Below are 19,463 nucleotides of genomic sequence, written 5' to 3' on the forward strand. Positions count from 1 at the left end.
AGCCGTGAGGGGCAGGCGGGAGAAGCCGTGAGGGGCAGGCGGGAGAAGCCGTGAGGGGCAGGCGGGAGCAGCCGTGAGGGGCAGGCGGGAGGAGCCGTGAGGGGCAGGCGGGAGGAGCCGTGAGGGGCAGGCGGGAGCCGTGCGGGGCAGGCGGGAGGAGCCGTGAGGGGCAGGCGGGAGGAGGCGGGAGGAGGCGGGAGGAGCCGTGAGGGGCCGGGCGGGCGTCGCTGTTTCCACACGGCGGGTGCCAGCAGAACCCGATACGGTGCGAGCTATAGAAGCAAGGTACAACTGGAATAATGAAATTTCAAAAATAAGCCCTTTTTAAAGGCTGGTTGTAACAGTCCTGCTGGGTATTGTAAATGCTTCAGGTGCACTTGATACTGCTGTTACGTTCCTGGCCCTGGCTCCTAATTTTTATGGAAAGATGGATTGAACTTCAATTTAGGAATATTCGGTAATCCCTCTCAGGACATACTGTAACAGCTGGTATTTCTGTGTTGCAGCAAATCGATTCCATACAGCAGTCAGCAGTGCCTATGGCTGGGCTCCGGCAAAAACTTCCAAAGCATTTTAAACAAAGTGAGCCAAAAAAAATAGCATCATYACTGCAAAAATGTAGCTTAATTTGCACGTTAGGGGGAAAAAAAAATCCCCATCCCATTCCAGCAAAATATTAAGCATTTTACTGGTAAGGATTTCATCAGGTCATTTATTTTTCATTAATATATATTTAGGATCTGGGGGGAATAACTTTATGCTGTATATAAGTTTCTTAAATAATGACGAGATTGATTTTTTTGTACTGAATGATTTACTGTGAAATAAAGAAAAGTAATGAAACTGATGGAGTTGAAATACATCGCATGTATGTGGATCAACAAGATTTTCGGCATTTTGCAGTGAACTCTTTCTAAGGAACCTGAATTTCTGATTAATAGTAGTGTGTTCGTAATGAGAATGCCTTGTTTAGTTGGTTTTGGGTTTTTTCAGTTATGATTTTTTTTCTTTTTAATAGATGAAAGCACTTTAGAATGCATATAATTCAGATATTCCATTTATAACCAATAATTTTATTTAAACTAGTTTCTTACACAATTWAAATAAAAATGCCTCCATCCTTCATAGGGCTGCCGTGGTGTGCTCACGCTGGGGACTGTCGCTGAGTTTGGGACAGGACTCCTTCTTTATGTGTTAAACAGAAAACAAGCAGAATTAATGTAAAGTGAATATGTTCTTTCTTAATTGGTACAACGTGTCCTTGGCTACGATGCCTTTTTTTTTCCTTTTTAAACTTCACCCTGGCTAGCTTTACATGTAGATGTTTTACAGCTCTTGTCATCATATGATGAGCTTTCACTCTGGAATACTTAATTTCCTTATCCRTATTTTAAATTTAAAGTTAATGGACTTTTTGTGCTGATTTGATGGATGTCAATTTTTTTTATGCTGATTGTTTTTTACTGAAGACTTACCTTTTTTCTTCATAACTTACTTTTTTTCTTCATAAACTTCTATAACTAAAAAAATCCTGAACCCCAAAACAATAGATAAGCATGTAAGCTTTTATTTGGTGCTTTTCATCATAGAATAAGTTGTCTAGGGAGGTGACTTCTGCTGCAATTTGCCTTCTTAACAAAACCACCCAGATTCACTAGGTAAACGCTTGGGGGACATAAAAACCCCATACTTAAAAATGTTGCCAGAAACCGTAGGCTTATGCCTAGGGATAAGTTAACAACTAGCTTATATCTAATAATTGATTTAAAACTTAATAAAATCTTGTCGATCGCCCTCAATATGTCGTAATACTTTTAGCATGTGGGGATTATTTTTTGTGAAAAACAAAATTTTGAGCAGCATACACTGTTTACAGCACCTGTATATCACTCTTCCACAAGACTGTTGCCAAGTTAAAATGGGTCCAAAATATGCACTTTAAGAGCCAAGATGACTTCAAAAGTCATTCTGATTAATATGAATGTGTTTTAAAAAAAAACAACGAGAAATAAAGCAGCTATAGCAGCAGCAAAATACTCTTCTATTTGTTTATTTTCTTTCGCTAAAGCAGAACTATGCTGCTTTCTTTCTTCAAGGATCCTTTTTGTTTACTGAAATCTGGAAAAAATCCCTTATTTTCTGCTAGCTWCTATTTCCCCCTCTCCCTTCCTTCCCCCTGCAAATACATCAGTCCCTACCTTGSTCTAAGTAGACATTTGCTGTCTTAACTCTGAATTTCTTTTTGTGTGTTTGCGTTCCAGTTTCATATTTTAACATGCTTGAATTCAAATATGTTCATTTATATTTGAGATCAGTTTTAACTTTCGTCACATGTGCTCTGAATTTTCCTCTAGAAGTGGCTAAAAGAAAGACCCCCAAATTTACTATTGGTAGAYATATACAATTATTAAAAAATGTGTTAAAATAACACTGACTTTGTAGTAATGAATCACAGAAAAAATTCCTTACATGGTAATGGCTCCATCAACTCCATGAAGCAAACTGCTATTTATGTTAAAAAAGTATTTACTTCAGTCATACTTTTTACAACTTCAGTTGAAATTTAGATTATATTTCCAGAATACAAATAAAAATCTTAAATGACCTGGAAACAACTGAAAGGAGGYTAAATAGAAACACCGAATAAATTATCGTGGCTAGTAAGGAATTTTATTTTCCTGAGATAAGCACTGGCAAAATTTGAATGATCTCAATTATTCACAGTTTCAATAATTAATTCCCTAAGACTTTCTTTCCAAAAAGCCTGACATGCTGGAGTTRAAGAGTATAATTTAAATGAGAGAAATGTGTTAAGTTATCCTTAGTGCAGCATGAAGAAAACAAAACTTGTTTTACCTGGGGGAACAAAAATCTTAAGTCATAAATGAATGCAAAGGAGTTTGTTTTGAGAATCTTAAATAAAAGCTTATTTCATTATAATTATTGTATTTGGTTAGCTGCAGTAATTCACAGTTTAACAATGCTCTTAATTGTAAAATTCTGTTTCTGTTCTTTCTAGGAGAAGCTAGATAACATAAATCTTAGTAGACAACTCGGCTGCAAGCAGTTAAACTGAAATAAACTTCTGCCTTCTGGCTGCAGTGCGGCTTTGGGGTTTCTGTGTGACACTGCAGGCTAAACCATGCCAGCGTTATCAACTGGATCTGGAAGTGACACAGGTATGCAGGCCAAGGAGGGGCCRTGTTTCCTCCACATCTTATTTGTCAAGTCTATATTTCAAGAAATTGTCAAATAAGAAAATTATTTATACTCTCAATAGATTCTTAATTTAAGACTTAAAACACGACTTGTTCTGCCCAATCTTAATTTAGATATATGAAACACCACAGATRAAATATATTAATTTTGAAAAGTGCCACCACAACTTTCTTCCCCTGCATCCCCAACCTTCAAAAAAGAGCAGCTCCTAGCATGTATTATACATGGATCAGAAGAATTTGGATTCACCTCTGAGCATGGTTCCTACAATGTTAACTTGAAAAGGAGGAGGAAAAAAAATAAGATGATATCATGCATGCCTTAATATTTGCAGCAGTCTAGACTATCCCCTCTGTGAGTTACAGTTATCAGTGGAGTTATTTCTGAACACAAGACTATTCAGTTTTGACAACTCTATAACAAATTAGGAGAAGAAAAATACTGTCTCGAATTCTGTTCCTTCACTTTCCTTCCACGTCAGAGCCCAGTTCCTGTCATTGGCTGCAGGCAGTGGGATTGCAGATATGTAGCTTTCCATATTTTTCACCTTCGTGGCAATATTAGGTTATATTCAAAGGTTAAATTTCATCTTCTTGTTATGCTGACATTYTTCCTCTCCAACAGTATTTTTGTCCCCTGTTTGGGATAGTATTTTTTCTATAGAGTGTTTGTTTGAAAAGGGTGATCCAGCTGATGTTTCAATATAATACAGAAAGATCCCTGTTTTTCACCCCTGTGCCACAGTTTTATGCACAAGAAGTAACAGCAGTATTTGGAAAATGAGGAGGGAGATTTCAAGTCAGGAATTCAAAAATATGTGTATAAGTATGTATATAATGAGCTGCATTTGGTTCTTACTTTTAGTAGACTGTAGAGTAGTGATTTTGTGATTTTGTTTTTCCCACACATAAAATTTATCTTAGATTACAATATTAATCCTTGCAGTTAGGGGCTGTGTTTGTTTATTTGTTGCCATAGGGAAGGAGAGTTGTGTTTGGTTTTATATGCTTTTTTTGTCTCCCTATTCCTCRACTTTGCCGAGCCCTATGTCTGCGTACCTTTCTTTTTTCTCCCTCCCCTCATGGAAATAAGTTAGTTGAAGCTGTTCAGCTTGCTAAAACTGAGTTTTGGAAGATGTGTCAGGGTCTATCCTGGGCTAATTTTCCACTCTGAACCTTTGCTTTCTTTATCATTCTTCCTTTTGTGTCCTTTCGAAAACCTCCTTTTTTTTTTAATTATTAYTTGTTTATTTTTTGAAGACTGTTAATATGTCCAAAAGTGAAAGTCATGGTTTGTCCCATTTTATTAATACAGTCAGACAAAATGCAACCTAACCTATTTTTGTGTCTGTTAGATGCTGGGTGAAGTAAAAGTAAACCTGGATATAAGAACAAATGAAAAAATTCCATGAGGACTTGTAAACAGAAATGCATTATCTGTGAATATCACAAGTTGCCATGTCATGGACCACTAGATACTCAGTCACTAGTATGGAAGCATTAAAATGATTTTGAATTTTTTTWAATATAATCAGAAGCATCAGACCACTGTCAAAAGTAGATTAGTATTCATGATGGGCCATTATTTGATCAGACTAAATGTTTACCTGACGGTGTTCATTTTACCTTGCTTTTAGTTTTTCAGCAGCCTGCAGCTGCTTTCTTCGTACATGTTCTTCATACACCTGCTTTTGTCATACCATGGTTTAACCTGTATCTTCTTCTGAACACAAGCCATGTCTCTTAAATGTGTTTTGAGGGGCATTTRCCAGACATTAAGCTATGATAAATCAAGGTCATGGCTACACTATTTTCAGTCTTTTAAAAAAATGTTTGTTTTAATTTATTCAGATTGATCCAGTGACTTTTAAATTAACCTTATACCTCACCAGCTCGGTCTTGCTTCACTCACTTAAAGAGAGAGGACAAAGGCTTATGTGCAGATACTACTTTTCCACTCTCCGTTAGCCATACAGAAATAATTGTGGCCTTTCAAAACCTGCCTTAATTTTTTTWAAAAAATCATTACTTGTTTATATTTTAAAGATTGTTAATATGTCCAAAAGAGATAGTCATGGTTTGTCCMATTTTATTAATACAGTCAGACAAAATGCAGCCTAACCTATTTTTGTGTCTGTTAGATGCTGGGTGAAAAAAAAAGTAGCATATGTGCAGATGCTTCTTTCTCTTCCACTCTTTATTAGCCATACAGAAAACTTATTTTTATAAAATAATAATTAAAAAGCTGGTCATTGTGTATAACATCTGTGTGACTGACCCTTAAGGTTTAGAGTCCTGACAGTATCAAGTCAAAACTATTTTAAAGCGACCAGTGTGAGTGGAAGGCTGAGTTTATGCATCAGACTGGGTCAGAAGGTTTCAATAGTTTCTGTTTTCTAAAAGTCTGTTTGCCCTGTGTGTGCAAGCCCATCAAATAGATTTTTTGAAGACTGAGCAAGAAGACTTGCATTTTTGCAGGTAAAGCAAATCTGTGAGATCTGGCATTCACTTATCTGGGGTATTTAGGAGGGTGTAAAATCTCTGGCTTCCATGGTAGTAGATGGCAGCTTTTGTGCTGACTTTGGTGGGGCCAAGATGACATCATTATGCTTTAAGTGTCTGTCTAATGTGGAAAACATCGTAAGCTTGTTGCAGGTTTCTTTCCTCCCAACACTGTGTCAAGCTTGCTTAACTGGCAAGTTTAAAAATGCTTTTCTGTTTGTTCTCAAAAATTAGTGCATGAATGTGCAAAGCAGACTTCATGTTTTTGATTTGYGTATTTTCAGCAGGAAAATCATACTTGTGGGCCAAGTTTAGGCACCAAGTAAAACTGTGTGAGATTGCTTATATACAGTGAAAGTCAGAAGCAGTTCTTGGATTTGAGTATTGTAAATTTTAGAAAGAGAAAATGTGCAAGGACTTACATTTGTTTTTCCTTGAGCACATAAAGGAGCGAGCACTGTGCCAGATAGTGGACTTTTCTCAGTATTACAAGCTGCAAAGCTGAATATATGTTAGGTTTTTAATTAAAAAAAAAMCAATTTGTTCCTAACCAAATAAGAAGTTCACATGACCTTTAAAATACTCCTGTTTTCTGTGTTTTCATCTCTGTTTTGTAAAACTAAATAGATGTGTGAAATCTGTTCTAATATTTTTTCAAACTGCACTTCTAGTRGTGTATTCTGTGATTCTTTAAGAATTAATATCAACCTCTGAAGCTGCATGCTGTTGCATGATGTGGATATGCTGAAWGCTGGTAGAAATTCTTTGCTACGACAGTCCATATGGATTTACCTCCCAGTGGTGGGAGACCACAGCAGTGGCGTGAAGTTCAGAGACGATTTTGCAGTCACCTGAACACAAAAAGATACTATCTTGCTTTTGTTGTTTTCATGTAGATGTTTTTCATTATTTACTAACATATTAATGCATTTAAATCAACTTGTCAGTTGCAACATGAAGTTTTCTAAGGAGGCTTGATAATGAAAAGGATAAAAAGGTGGAGAAAAGAATAATATGAAGAAAAAGCTGAGTAGTTGGCTAAGCTGAAAGGGGGACATCAGAAACATCTACAGTGGAAGAAGGACAAATTAATCTGATGTGCTAAAATTTTTATTTTAACATTTTAACCCAGTTTCAGGGTTCGGAGGGAGATAGAAATCAGAGAGTTCTGTTTTTGCAGCTTGTTTAAAAAATACAGCAACATAAAATGCTGGCCCAGGCTCATTGTTATGAGATGAAGAGAAAAGGAATTTAGGAGAGCGATGAAGGAAAGATTTCTAGGAGTAGCTCTTCCATTGGAGGTTGCCAGGGCAAAGGCTTGCAGGGTCGTCGGTTCCTGCTTCAAACTGCCTTTGCTTCCCCACTGGCATCCTGTGGTGGAAACAGAGCAGAGGAAAAGCCTTCACTCACCTGCTTTACACCCTTGRTTATGGCTTAGGCATAGGTGTGCTGCAGCAAGTGTAGTATGTAAATGCTTTGACTGCATCATAATTTCAAGGCTAATTGAATTTCTCAGTTGAAATGCATAGATATTGCTAGATATTAAAGAAAATCAGTATGATAACCAAGACAAAATTTATATTGAATTGATAAATAGAGCCAATATTTTATCCTTGTTTTCTTGATTTCTCCCCGTCTCCATCTGCCAGAGGCATTAAATGGCTTCTAGACTAACATTAATTTGAAAGATTTGGGGAAGTATGAGATGTGTGGCTAGCTTTAATTGCAATCTGATTTAATTCTTAAAAATATAACTGGCTGCTGTTGGAAAAGGTATTTATTTTGGTATCAATATATTTATGGTGACTTGGAAAATTTGTTCAAAGTGAAATGAAATTCTACTAAACTGTTCTGTTTTTTGTTAGTATTTTATATTATGCTAGACTGATTCAGCCATGTGGAATCAGAAAATGAGTGTATTTACTGACAGTAAACTCTTTAAAACTACATTTCTTTGGCACAAATTTAAATTCAGATGGTCTGGCAACTGAAACAATTCTTACCCCCCCTTGTTTTTTTCGGTGAGCAGGGTGTAGTTTTGTAGTAGATTTGAAAGTGCAATAGCCTATACTGTTTCTAACCAGAGGCTGTTATAAATGGCTCTGTTTGTTGGACCCAAARTTGTAGTTACACCAGCGATTGACAGTTCTAGTGATGGCAGGTGTCCTTTGCCGAGAGCAGACTGCCGTGCTGTCCTGCTCAAGTGTAGCTGTGCCAGCATCCAGGTTAGCCAGCAGAGCCTACATATTGTGTGCATTTAGTGTCAGATGGAAGGTTCTGTGGCTACTCAGCCTGATATCCCATCAACTCTTAGCTGATTTAAAAGAAATAAACCTGTTAATTGGAAGGCAGTTTATTACTACTAAGAGGTAATGAGAAGCTTCCCTGCTAGGTGTTAGTTGCCTGTTGTGAAATACAGGGGTTCAAAAATTATTTTCCTTTTTTAATAACACATTGGTTTAGAAAAAAACCCAACACACACAAAAAAACCATCAAAAGCAACATATTAGTCTTACAGAGAAACTATGAAATAATTTCATTATTTCAAATAGTTTTCTTTCCTAAACTTATTCTAAGATAAGGTGATGATGTAGAATTATAGAATGGTTTGGGCTACGGGACCTTAAAGATCATCTAACTCCAAACCCCCTGCTGTGAGCAGGGATACCTTTCACTAGACCAGGTGGCTCAGAGTCCCATCTGGCCTTGCATGCTGCCAGGGATGCAGGGATGGGACAGCCCCAGCTTCTAGGAACAGCCTGTTCCAGGGCCTCATCAATCTCATCACAAAGAATTTCTCCCATWTACTAACCTAAATTTCCTCTCTTTTCTGTTTGAACCCATTATGCATTGTCCTATCATTGCAGTACCTTACAAAGAGTTCCTCTCCAGCTTTCCTTGTAGGCCCCCTTCAGATACTGGAAGTTTKCTGTGAGGTCTCTGTGCACACTTCTCCAGGCTGAACAGCTCCTACTTTTTAAGTCTGTCAGTAGTCTTTAAATTTGTGTGTATTCCTATATTCTTCTAACTAAAGAGTTAAACATGGCCAGTGTGCCCRGTGCCTTCCTAGTGCTGGAATGAGTTCTTTCCTGACTGCCTGCCAGGTACTTGCTATTGCATTCTCTAGGGCTGATGAAGATCTAGATAGAAATACCTAAGACTTGCCAAGCTGATGTCGATGGAAAGGACCAGTCAATTAGTCAAGGTTATTCAAGGTGCCATAGTAGTCAGGTGTCATTGGAGGAGCCAGGATTTTTTTTTTTTTCAAGGAATATCAGATTTTTGTACAAGTTTTCCACAAGCTGCTTTAATTTGTCCTTGATGGGTCACTTTAAATCAGTTTTATGTATGTGTTTCTCTTGCAGATAATAGGTGAGCTTTTGAGTACTCATAAAAGTACATTTTATGAACTTTGAAAATATCCATGTTGACACAGTGTCTAGTAACTACATTTTTGAAGGGTTTCAGTTTTAAAACAGCTTTGATGAGCCATACAATCAAGAACTTTGCAGCAGCAGTCTTGCCCTGTATGGATGCAAATAGGGATCAACTCTTTGACTTGCATCRGAATTTTAACAGTATGTGGTATGTTAAATCTGAAATACACATGTTGAGACAAATCCTAAAAGACCAATAACTATTTCAAGCAACTGTGTATTCTTTAGCTCCGGGAGCCAAGTTTCAAAACTGAAGACATTTCCATTTTGAAGGAAATAATATTTTTAAAAGTGATAGGTTTAAATGATTGCTCATTCAACATTTTCTGTCATAACATTGTTTTAAGGTGGGCTAACAAATGTAGTACTRCTTAGAGGAATAAAAATTAGGTACAACTTCTAAGTTTAAAAACTATTGCCCTTATGAATATGCAGTCCTGTTCTTTGAGGACAGTTACAGAAAAATTWTTTTTTGCATTTGAAAAATATGCAACATTGATATTTCTGTTGCTCTGCCATYTGTAAGGGTTTCAGTGTTTTACTTTTTTTTTTGTGAATTAGCAAATAAATCAAAACAGATATTTTTCCCAAGATGTCGATSACTTGCATGGCATGATTATCTAGTTACTTGGTGTTCTGTAACTTTGAAAATTATTTTTTTTTTTTAAAAACCACTAAACTGCGAAGTGTAAAACATGTTGCATACTGGAATGAGTTAATTTATCTTGCTCTGCAAAGAAAACTTGTTAATCCTTAACTTTTTGTAGTGTCAGCAAGTCCATATATTCAGTGGAATTACTTAAGAGAACATAAAAAAATAATTATTTGTAGTACATAAACTTGAACACATAGTGGTCTTTTTACAGCTGGAGTCTGATAGGATAGTGCAGTGTGTCCATCCTAATATGCAGACATACTGCATGYGTTTTTATTTGAACCTGTGCATAAATACTAATCTCAAATTTCAGAATGAAATAATTTTCAGAATTTCGTGTTAGTGATTGATTATTCAACAGCAAGGATATCAGAGTGACTGTTTCTACTGCAGTGCTGTTTACTTGCRTGTAAGGTAAATGTCTGAGCCTTCATAGAACTGTAAAGTACAGTTCAAATGTGAAAAATGTCAGCTTGTTATAAATGGCAGCAAATGGTCCTGATTATTTTACCTTTGACAAAGTGGAAAATTTAAAGGTTGGTTTGTCCCATTTTATTAATACAATAAATTTTTACAGTGTTGTTCTGGGCCTTTAGATATATGTTTTTTAGTGTTTATTATCCCTCAGTTGCTGTAAAAATGCTAGATGCGAAGTCTGGCATCATTGTTCAGAATGCTAATTCAGGAAATTAATTAGCATATGAAAGCAAAAGCACATCTATGTTTCCATTTCTTTTTTTACGCTAACCAAAACAAAGTTGGTGTTTTCTTGTAGTATGCAAGAGTGATGGAACACAGAGACCRTATTTTTTATCATTTAGCACTGGTTTATAGCTTCCACAGACTTGTCCTAATAATGAAGCTATGAAGGATATGACAAGAATGGTGATATTAAATTTCTCTAGACAAACAGTAAATTTTTCCGTTCTGATGTCAAGAATGTAGAGCATCTGGAATCTGCAGTGTGAGTGGTTCAGTACGGGAACAGTTTCATCAATTGCTTAGCCATTTATTCTCCTCTTAGGAACAAGCAGTCTTCTGTAGAATATAACACTACAAAGGAAGCAATTTTCTAAAACTGGAAAAATCTTTTATGTTCTGTTGTTTCTGATTTAAAAGCTTTCCATTACTTCTTACTTTTAGATCCGATTGCATGTGCGAATCTAGCATAAACATTTTWAAATCGGAATTGGCATTATTCTACATTTTAGTCTTCAGATGAAATAAAATGAAACTGTATTACTTAATTACTTAAGAAAAAGCTGAAGATGCTCTGAAGACAGAAACTGTTTAGGTGTGTTGAAAGAAAAAGTTGAAATTTGTCTTTCAAGCAGGGACGGTGCTGTGTTTTCAAACATTGCTGGATTTTCCCTTGAAATTACCTTAGTTCAAGCTGGCAGAATGCTACAAGCCTTATTCTGCAGCCATTTTGTCTTGTTCTTGCAACAAGTCCAAAAATTTCAGAGTAGTTTCTCTGTCCATGACAAAGTGTTTTAAATTTTAGTTTTAGATTTTGTATGTGGGTTTAGATTATTTTTACATGTGTATAGTTTATATGGACTATTTCTGTAGGCAAGGCTATCTAGTGAATGGATTTTAATTCCCTATGTCATTGTTCTTGAATTAACTAAATGTCATGAAAAATTCATTGTTTGTCCAGTRTAAATTTGTTAGTTTTAAGTTTCTTTATTCTTGAATCAGGTAATCAGGTTTAGTAGGCTCTGCAAGCACCTTCAAACAACCCCCTCCCCCTTCCACTCTTACAACAGTTTATAATTATATTCCCATGTGCAATGCTTGTCTCCTTTTAGTAGGAGTKTGATGCTGTTGGGTTTTACTGAGTTCATGGAAGTGTTAGATACTCTGCTAATTTGTATTATTTGAATATAAATAGCAGCACRCTGGTATCTAAAACAGGAGCTTCCTCATTTATCTAGAACTGACTCCTGTTACTGCCACTTGATTATGTGACCTTGTTTAACGTAGCAAGGGCTACCACCTRTTTCACTGATTTGGGAATGTTCAGGTGTGATTACGTTGAGATGAGGCTTGGGGTTCCTTGCCCTCCCGGGAGCTGTAGGAATGACCAAACTTAATCCTTAAAATTGCATAATAGTTTTGCATCTCCATGTTTAATTGGATTGTTAMGTTTTTTTATGTATGCTCAGGTCTTCTGAGACCTTGAATAAATGATCTAATTTTAAAAATCAAAATAAATTAGTTTTTCTTGTGTAAGTCATGTTAACTTTACTGRATTCTGATACTGGAATTATTTTGATGCTAGTGAATTCCAGTGGGTGCATGATTCCTTTTAAATACGAATGCTGGTTAAACTAAAGCAAGCTCGACTGAAAAAAAATCAAGAACCTAAGTAGAATAGCAACAGTGTACAATAAAAGCAATTTCTTTTTTTTTAAAGACACTACAGAGTACTGCCAACATTAGGCATGAAAGACAACAGAATTTTTTTTTAATTTAAACAAATTCTTAATACAGTTTTTAAAAAGCTCTTGGTTGTGTTATTTACATTGTGGACATCTTTCAAAAAAATGTGAGATCCATTCACATCATGTGACCCAAGAAGGGTCAAGTCTTGGGGACTTCAAGAGAAACATCAAAATCCAGATGAAAAGCACAATCAAGGCCTGGCAGGCAGTGGTAGCATTCTGCTCGGAGATGCTGATACGTCCTGTTCTGGGACTTACATGATAATTATGCATCCGTAATGTGTAAAACAATCTGTATTTTAAGAGGTATCCCTATGACCTTTTGGAAAGTTAATTTTTCATTTTAGAAGTAATCAAAAGTGCTCAGTRTGGCATCACTTCAGACTACATAATTGCAACTGAAACAATTTTTAAAAATGTGGTTTTAACAGCCTGGCAGTACTAAAACCAGTGATGAACTTGCATTTGTTCTCATGGCCTTTGGCTCTGACTTCTAGAACCACCCCAGATACTGCTTAGAAGTTTTGGAGTAGGTTTGAAGTTGACCTGAAGCACTCTGCTGTGAAATTCAGATTATTTGTATTGCTGTGTGACAGCACCTCGGTACAGTGAGATATTAAAGGGCTGCAGGGATTTTAGCTGCTGCCCTTCACATGTGGGAAAGATGTATGTGACAATTTGTCAGATTTGATAATTAAAGTTAGGCTAATGTGTAGGTGCCAGTGTAGTGGTGTCAACTTTATTACCAGTTTACAGTAATTTGACAAATTATTTTGTCCTTGTCCATGTCACAAAAGCACTTCCTTTTATATGCCACTTGCTAGTAAAGTCACATGCCAAACACAATTTTCACTGCTTCTTCACAGTGCAGTGAATAACAACAATACACTTCCTGTAATTTAGAGACAAGCAAAAATCATGTTTTACTTGGAGGTGTGTGTACAAGATCCATGTACTGTATTTCTTAATATATAAAAATTAAAATGCCCATCTGAAATTTTTTTATTCTGTGGTGCTATGCGCCACCGAAGGAACAAGAAGAAACAAGAAAAAAGATAAACCTTTTCAGATGCTACCACCTTCTTCTGCCATTACCTTCTGTAGCTGAGTCAGGTGATCTGGAATTACACAAATTTAACATTAGACATCTTCTAGATCTTTGTCTTTTGTTCTCCCCAGGTTAATACACTAAGTCCTCCTTCTGCCTGATTTTTGCTTGGCCCTTTGATTGAGTCGTTTTTTAAATTCCTGGCTGTATAGCGTTCAGTTTCAGGAGGAGTCCAAAGAGCAAGAGCCTGATGTTCTCCAGCATGCTGCATGGCACAGTCCTCAGTTTCCACTGCTGTGGAGGAGGGCCGGATTCTCATTTCCTTCTGGCTGAAAGCTATAAACACTGGACCGTAGAGCCAAAGCAGGGAAGAGCTAGAAACATGGTTATGATACTGGATAAAATCGGTCAGCACCTGWGTAATTGTCTCCACTTCCCCAGGAGCATTGCACAGATTGGGTGCATTGCTGTTGAAGCTGGAGTAGGGCACTAGGGACATGGACACCCGTTGTCCTGGAAGGGGCAATTCAGGGCTATATAAATAAGTAAAGTCTACAGAAGTTTTTGAACTGGATGTGGAAACCTTCATGCGTGCAAGCACTGCAGGGTTTGGCACTCCTGGAGTACAGGCAGGTGGAGTTTTTCTCAGGAAATTTTGTGTGTAAAATGTAAGTTTTATTATGGGCAGATTCAGTCTCCCGCTGTGTCACTAGTAGTTACTCCATCAGGAAATACAAACTTTCGTTTTATATTTCACTAGGGATTTGATTATCAAAGCTTTGAGGAGCAGGCTACAAGGATAAAATAGTTTTATAGTTGATTACATGTGTTTTTTTTAAGCAGATCTGATGGATCAAGGAAAAGAAAGCTTACTATGTTGCATGTCTTTTATTTGAAGGAAGTAGCTGAAGTTACTCTTTCTCTTGAATGACACACATGAATTGTTCCTAAGCAGTTATGCCACAGTGCAAGCTTACATTGAAAATTTCTGTTCCATTTTCTGACAACGTTCAGGTTTTTTTGAGGTAAATATTTTTASAGTAACAAAAGTGGCCAAGTATAAAGAATTTTTAAAATTTTCTAAATTAAAGAAAATAAACAAAGATTTGTTTTAATTTTCTAAAAGAAAATAAAAGAAATTTTTAAATTTCCTAAATGAAAATGTTTTCATAAATTATATGATAAAAATAACCGGTTTTGCTAAGTTCTGAAGTTCTAACAGTCTGGCAAGTTGAAGCCACAAGTCCTATTCAGACCTCTTTTCTCTGGGTGTCAGCTCAATTACTGATTATATCTCACTAGGCAAAGCTTGATAGTCTTTTCTGTCTGCAAAGTTGTAGTGGTTTGAGTTGTATCTTCTTTTGCAGTATTTCTGAAGTGGAAACAACAGATTTAAATAAAAGCAGGACTCTTAAGAGAAATGAATGTGAACCACCAAATAATGCTTGGTGCACAGAAAGAATGTATCTGGAAAGAACTTTTTTTCCAGAATATTTTACTGAGTGGCASTAAAAAGATGAAAACGTAAATAATCAGAACCCAAAGGTGCTGTATGTAATGTTGAAAGGGATATGTAGTGCCTGGAAAGGTGAAATGCTTACTAACAAATATTCTAAAGCATAAGTTTTAGGGAGATAATACACATAATTAGAATAGGTAACCTATAATTTACAACAATATTCTTTTACCAGTAGAATATGTTGTAAATCTGTTCTTGTGATGAACAGCAGCACTTACCCAGACTAAAAATAATAACAGGACCGTCTATCTTGGATCCCAGGAGACTATTGGTGTTTTTGTAGACAGCAGACGGGAGAAAAAGGCATTTTGTCCTTTTTACCCCAAGTAATCCCACTGGAAAATTAAACATGTGCTATGAATTGATATCARCTCATGCCAGGTTACCTCCCTAAAGAGGACTGCTGCAAACACTGTTGCTGCATTTCTTGGACAGCACTTTGATGGCCTGTGTGCACGATGGATATTTTATGCTGTACGCTACTGTGGAACAGWGTGCTACTGTCTGCCCCTCGGAGACCGCTGCTGAGGTGTGCCACAAATAACTGCGAACAGAAATTGCTTTAACCCTACAGAGAATCTCAAATACCTGCAAATTAAAAAYGTTACTGAAATATTTCTGTGTGCATGTGTGTCTGGGAAAACTGTGTTGGCTTTGTTTTTAAAAGTTCAGTCCTACAAAACAGAGAAGTTGCTTTTGTATTGCTGTGGATACTTGCTGAACACGGGATTGAAAAAAATGTTAGGCAATATATTAGCAAGAAATATTTAGAGAAACCACGAACCATTTTTTAATGGACCACCCTATCCAGTTTCTGTTCTTTTAAGGAAGTTTTTCCTATTCATGACTCATTTCACTCTTTGGCTAACATCAAGGGAAATGGAATAACGATTAAGCAAAGGAATGTATGTTTTTTTCTGGGTTTGTCTTTTTTTCAAAACCTGTACGAATTTTCTGCATAACCTTGTGTAAATATATAGGGATGTAGAAGCTTGACAACTGTGACAAGGTAAAAAGTACACTGCTAATAYTTGTTTCTTAATAAGTTTTTCTAAATGTTCCTTTTGGTTCTACAAGTTAATGTTATGCTGGATACTCCAGACTCCCTGTTCAGTTAAAATGACATGCTCCAGGCAGCCAATTACGCAGAACTGTTAAGTGAAATTAATGAGATCACCCTAGATTACACTTCGTGTTTTATTTTCATTTTATAGGTCTGTATGAGCTGCTGGCTGCATTGCCAGCCCAGCTGCAGCCACATGTGGACAACCAGGAAGACCTGACCTTCCTCTGGGATATGTTTGGTGAAAAAAGCCTTCATTCACTGGTGAAGGTAAACCACATTTAAGTCAGATTCTCTTTGAGAAGAGCATATGGAAAAATGTTTTGTGCGCCATCTAGTAAACCAGTGACCAAACTGTTGCTCAGTGAAAACAAAACAGCCTTGTTTTAACTCTGTTTCTGTCAGGGTGGAAGTTGTTAAATAAGGTTTTACCAAAAATACATAGATGATTTCATTTAAGAGTGATGTTTTGGCAGTGTAATGCTAATGCAACAAACATATGTTGTTTGCCCTTGTTTAGAAAAAAAAAGAGTACAAAATAGTAGCAGGAAATCTGACACTTCTTTATGGTCAACATTCAAGACCTGGAGTTTAGCTTAAATAAATAAATGTTCACAGCARAAATTAGAAGGAATATATTTTCTGAGGTCAAGTATGGCAAGAGTTCAGTAGCCACATTAATTTAAAATAATTTCCTTTAACAAAGTCAACTGAAATTCTAGTAAGCTGTTTCTTTTATTGGCTTGTCTCCATTTAATATTGTGTTTTGCTCATAAATATGCTGGACTAAAGTACAGCCTAAAATAAGTTGGACGAATACTTGAGTAAAGTATTGTACTACAAAAATGATCAACAAGAAATCAAAGCATGCCATGGCAGTAATCAGAGCTACCCCAATAGTCTTAAAATTACCTACAGCAAAAAAATGGGACCAATCAGCTGGTTGAAAATACTCCACTTCTGCAAAATGGTAAGTATGTCTTCCATCCCCAGTACAGAGGTAATTCAAGCCTGAAAGAAATTCTGAAGTGTCAAATGAGTCAGTAGATWGTAGTAACCCATGCCGTGAATATATGGAGCCTTGTACAGAATTTGTTACCCTTGTCAATTACTGATCTAGAGGAAGCTTAAAATTTGGATTATTTCTAAGTAGGTTTGAAAGAATCACATTTTCACCTTTCTGTCAGCTATTTTGCTCTGGAAAAAGATGTAATAATGTTGATACTTGGTCAATGCTTAGTGATACTTTTCAAAAAATCAGAATATTTACATATAAAAGTGAATATAAGTGCTCTCTGGCAGTTGATACACAAAAGCAACAAACAGTGGAAGAGTGCTTGGCAATACTTGCTTGTCTAAAGAATTTCATTAAAGTTTCTGAAGTGCCGTGGTTCCCAGATTCCTGGTGGCTTCGCTGCAGCTGTCTGTGCGGGTGGCTCAGAGGATCACTGTAAGAGSAATACCAGTCATCTTTCTGATATGGCAGACACTGGTGTGTATCTAAGCAAAATGTTAGGTCAGTTGCTAAATTAGTTTTCTTTCTGGTTTGGGAATTAAAGAAGCCTGGCTAGAAAATGAGTGTGGATCTGTGAAACATTGACACTTCAACATTTGCTCTAATTTTCCATTGAGGTAAAACCTAAAACCTTTCAAATTTCTTCGCTTATTGCTTTTTGCCCTTTATTCCGAAAGAAGACAGTAGTAACTGGTTTACTCACTTGGAGTATGCTCTCCRTTTGGAGGAGTTGGCGTTCCTAACGTGTCTCCTGGTTGTGTGCCCTGGTTACCATGTTGTTTGTTATTGTAGGGTGGATTGGACTTTCTGACTTTAACAGTAAAAAAAGATGAGAAAGGGGATCAGTGAGTGGTCACTTTATTGCAATTACAACAAGAAGGCACTGAAATATTCCAACCATCTTCATTATTTATCTTGTGCTCTGTGGGTCCAAATATTAAATGTACATGGAACTGACCCTGTGGCTGCTTCTTTTAATGTCCTATTAAGCCTCACACTATCTTAAAATAGATTTCATTCTTGAAATCTTGATGCACCATCTTTAGTGTTCACTAGTTGCCCTTCTTTAATACAATATTTAAATTTCATTTGAGAGACAAAGTTTTTTACAAGAATTGACACTATTAAGAATATCTGGTCTGATCCAGTGAATGTCATAGGCTGTCAAACATCACCTTTGATTTCTGTGGAGTTCAGTTGTATAAAGTAGGGTATTAAGAGCTTTCAAAATGTTATCTAGTTCRTACACCTCCCTCAAGATGGGCATAACTGTATGTGCAACTCATGGTATTTGTTTAACCTTTAAAGCATTTTAGAAGGTTTGTTATGTATCCTGTCAAGTTTTAAAGAAGACAATCCATAGCCTCTTTGGAAGAGACCTGTAAGAGCAGAAGAACTCCATCTGCCATCATTTTTCCATGTTTCAAGACTTTGGGAGTACCAAATCTCTCTTTTTGAGTTCTGGTGTCTTATTTGTAAGACTRCTTTTCCTAGCAATAACTTCTTAAAGTCAACTGTACTTGCAAAGACCAATGTTTTTAATTCCATAGACAGAGAATGAAGATGCGTATTTTGTAATAAAAAAAAGAAAAAGGAAGGAAAAAATGTGCACTGGCTTTGACCCAAGGATGTTGCAATCTTCTTATGTGGCTATTTAGGAAGAAAATGAGCATGGGTATACTAATAATTAACAATATTTCTCTGTTTTAACACATTGCTTAATAAAAATTTCTACACTGATCTTACCTTACTGTTTAATAATTTCAGATATTATCAAAGCTTTTTTTCCTAAGTTATAAAATGGAATAAATGCTCCAAAATTATTGAAAGACTTAAGTATAAAAGAAATTTTCTACTTTTTCTACAGATATTCTAAATTTTATGGGTATTTAATTACTACATTGTTTTTTTCATGGTTGTGTACTATAGCATGTGTTTGCTGTTCTGGCTCTCTTAATACTGAAAAGAAAAAAGGAAGAAAAACCACAAACCTTGTCTTGGAGTTCTCTTCATTCAGTATCGTTGGACAAAAATCTCCTTGAGAACTTGGATCAGCCTGAGCTGTTCTAAGAAGTCAGAAATGGAAAAGTTGTATTAGATCATCCAGTCCATTGCCCTGCAAATACTGGATTGTTCCCTACAGTACATTCCTATTGTAGTAAGTAAAACCAGCAAACACTGATGCAACTGCTCTTGCTGTCCCTTTTCCTCACAAAGGAATCTGTTGATTAGATTTTAGTTTACAAAGTACAGAGAAGAGGGAGCCCACAACTGTTGCTGACAGTTTGGAACAGAAACTGGTTCTGCATAGTGTTTAAAATTTGTTTCTGCTTCCCTCAATTTGTTACTTCCTTGTCTTCTTACGTGACTCTCAAATTTTACCAAAAATCATCAGCCATCTTATTCCCTTTTATATAGCAAATCCCATTAATTCTGTAGAGATTTATAGAATAGAAACATAAAGGGAAGATCCTTCAGCATAATTATGAGCACCGATGTAGCCGATACCTGAAATAGTACACATTTGCTCAGCTTGGATATTTTTTAGAAAGCATAAAT

The 19,463-nt window shown here is 36.3% G+C and overlaps 1 protein-coding gene across 5 annotated transcripts in view; it reads left to right on the top strand.

Annotated features, from left to right (window-relative positions):
• The window catches only part of MPP7 (MAGUK p55 scaffold protein 7), a 149,401-nt gene that overhangs the window by 37,517 nt on the left and 92,421 nt on the right, over positions 1 to 19,463 (top strand). For 4 of the 5 annotated variants that reach the window (XM_057374158.1, XM_057374163.1, XM_057374159.1 and 1 more), the window contains 2 exons: positions 3,020 to 3,179; positions 16,041 to 16,159. In XM_057374158.1, the coding sequence (XP_057230141.1) occupies positions 3,143 to 3,179; positions 16,041 to 16,159 (156 nt within the window). In that variant the 5' untranslated portion in view covers positions 3,020 to 3,142. Of the gene's footprint in view, positions 1 to 506; positions 692 to 3,019; positions 3,180 to 16,040; positions 16,160 to 19,463 lie in introns of those variants that run through there. The other variant, XM_057374160.1, reaches the window with a different exon arrangement.

This window comes from Malurus melanocephalus, unplaced genomic scaffold (genome assembly GCF_030028575.1).
Source record: "Malurus melanocephalus ecotype Western Australia unplaced genomic scaffold, MMel_1.1 scaffold_218, whole genome shotgun sequence".
NCBI classification, from domain to species: Eukaryota; Metazoa; Chordata; class Aves; order Passeriformes; family Maluridae; genus Malurus; species Malurus melanocephalus.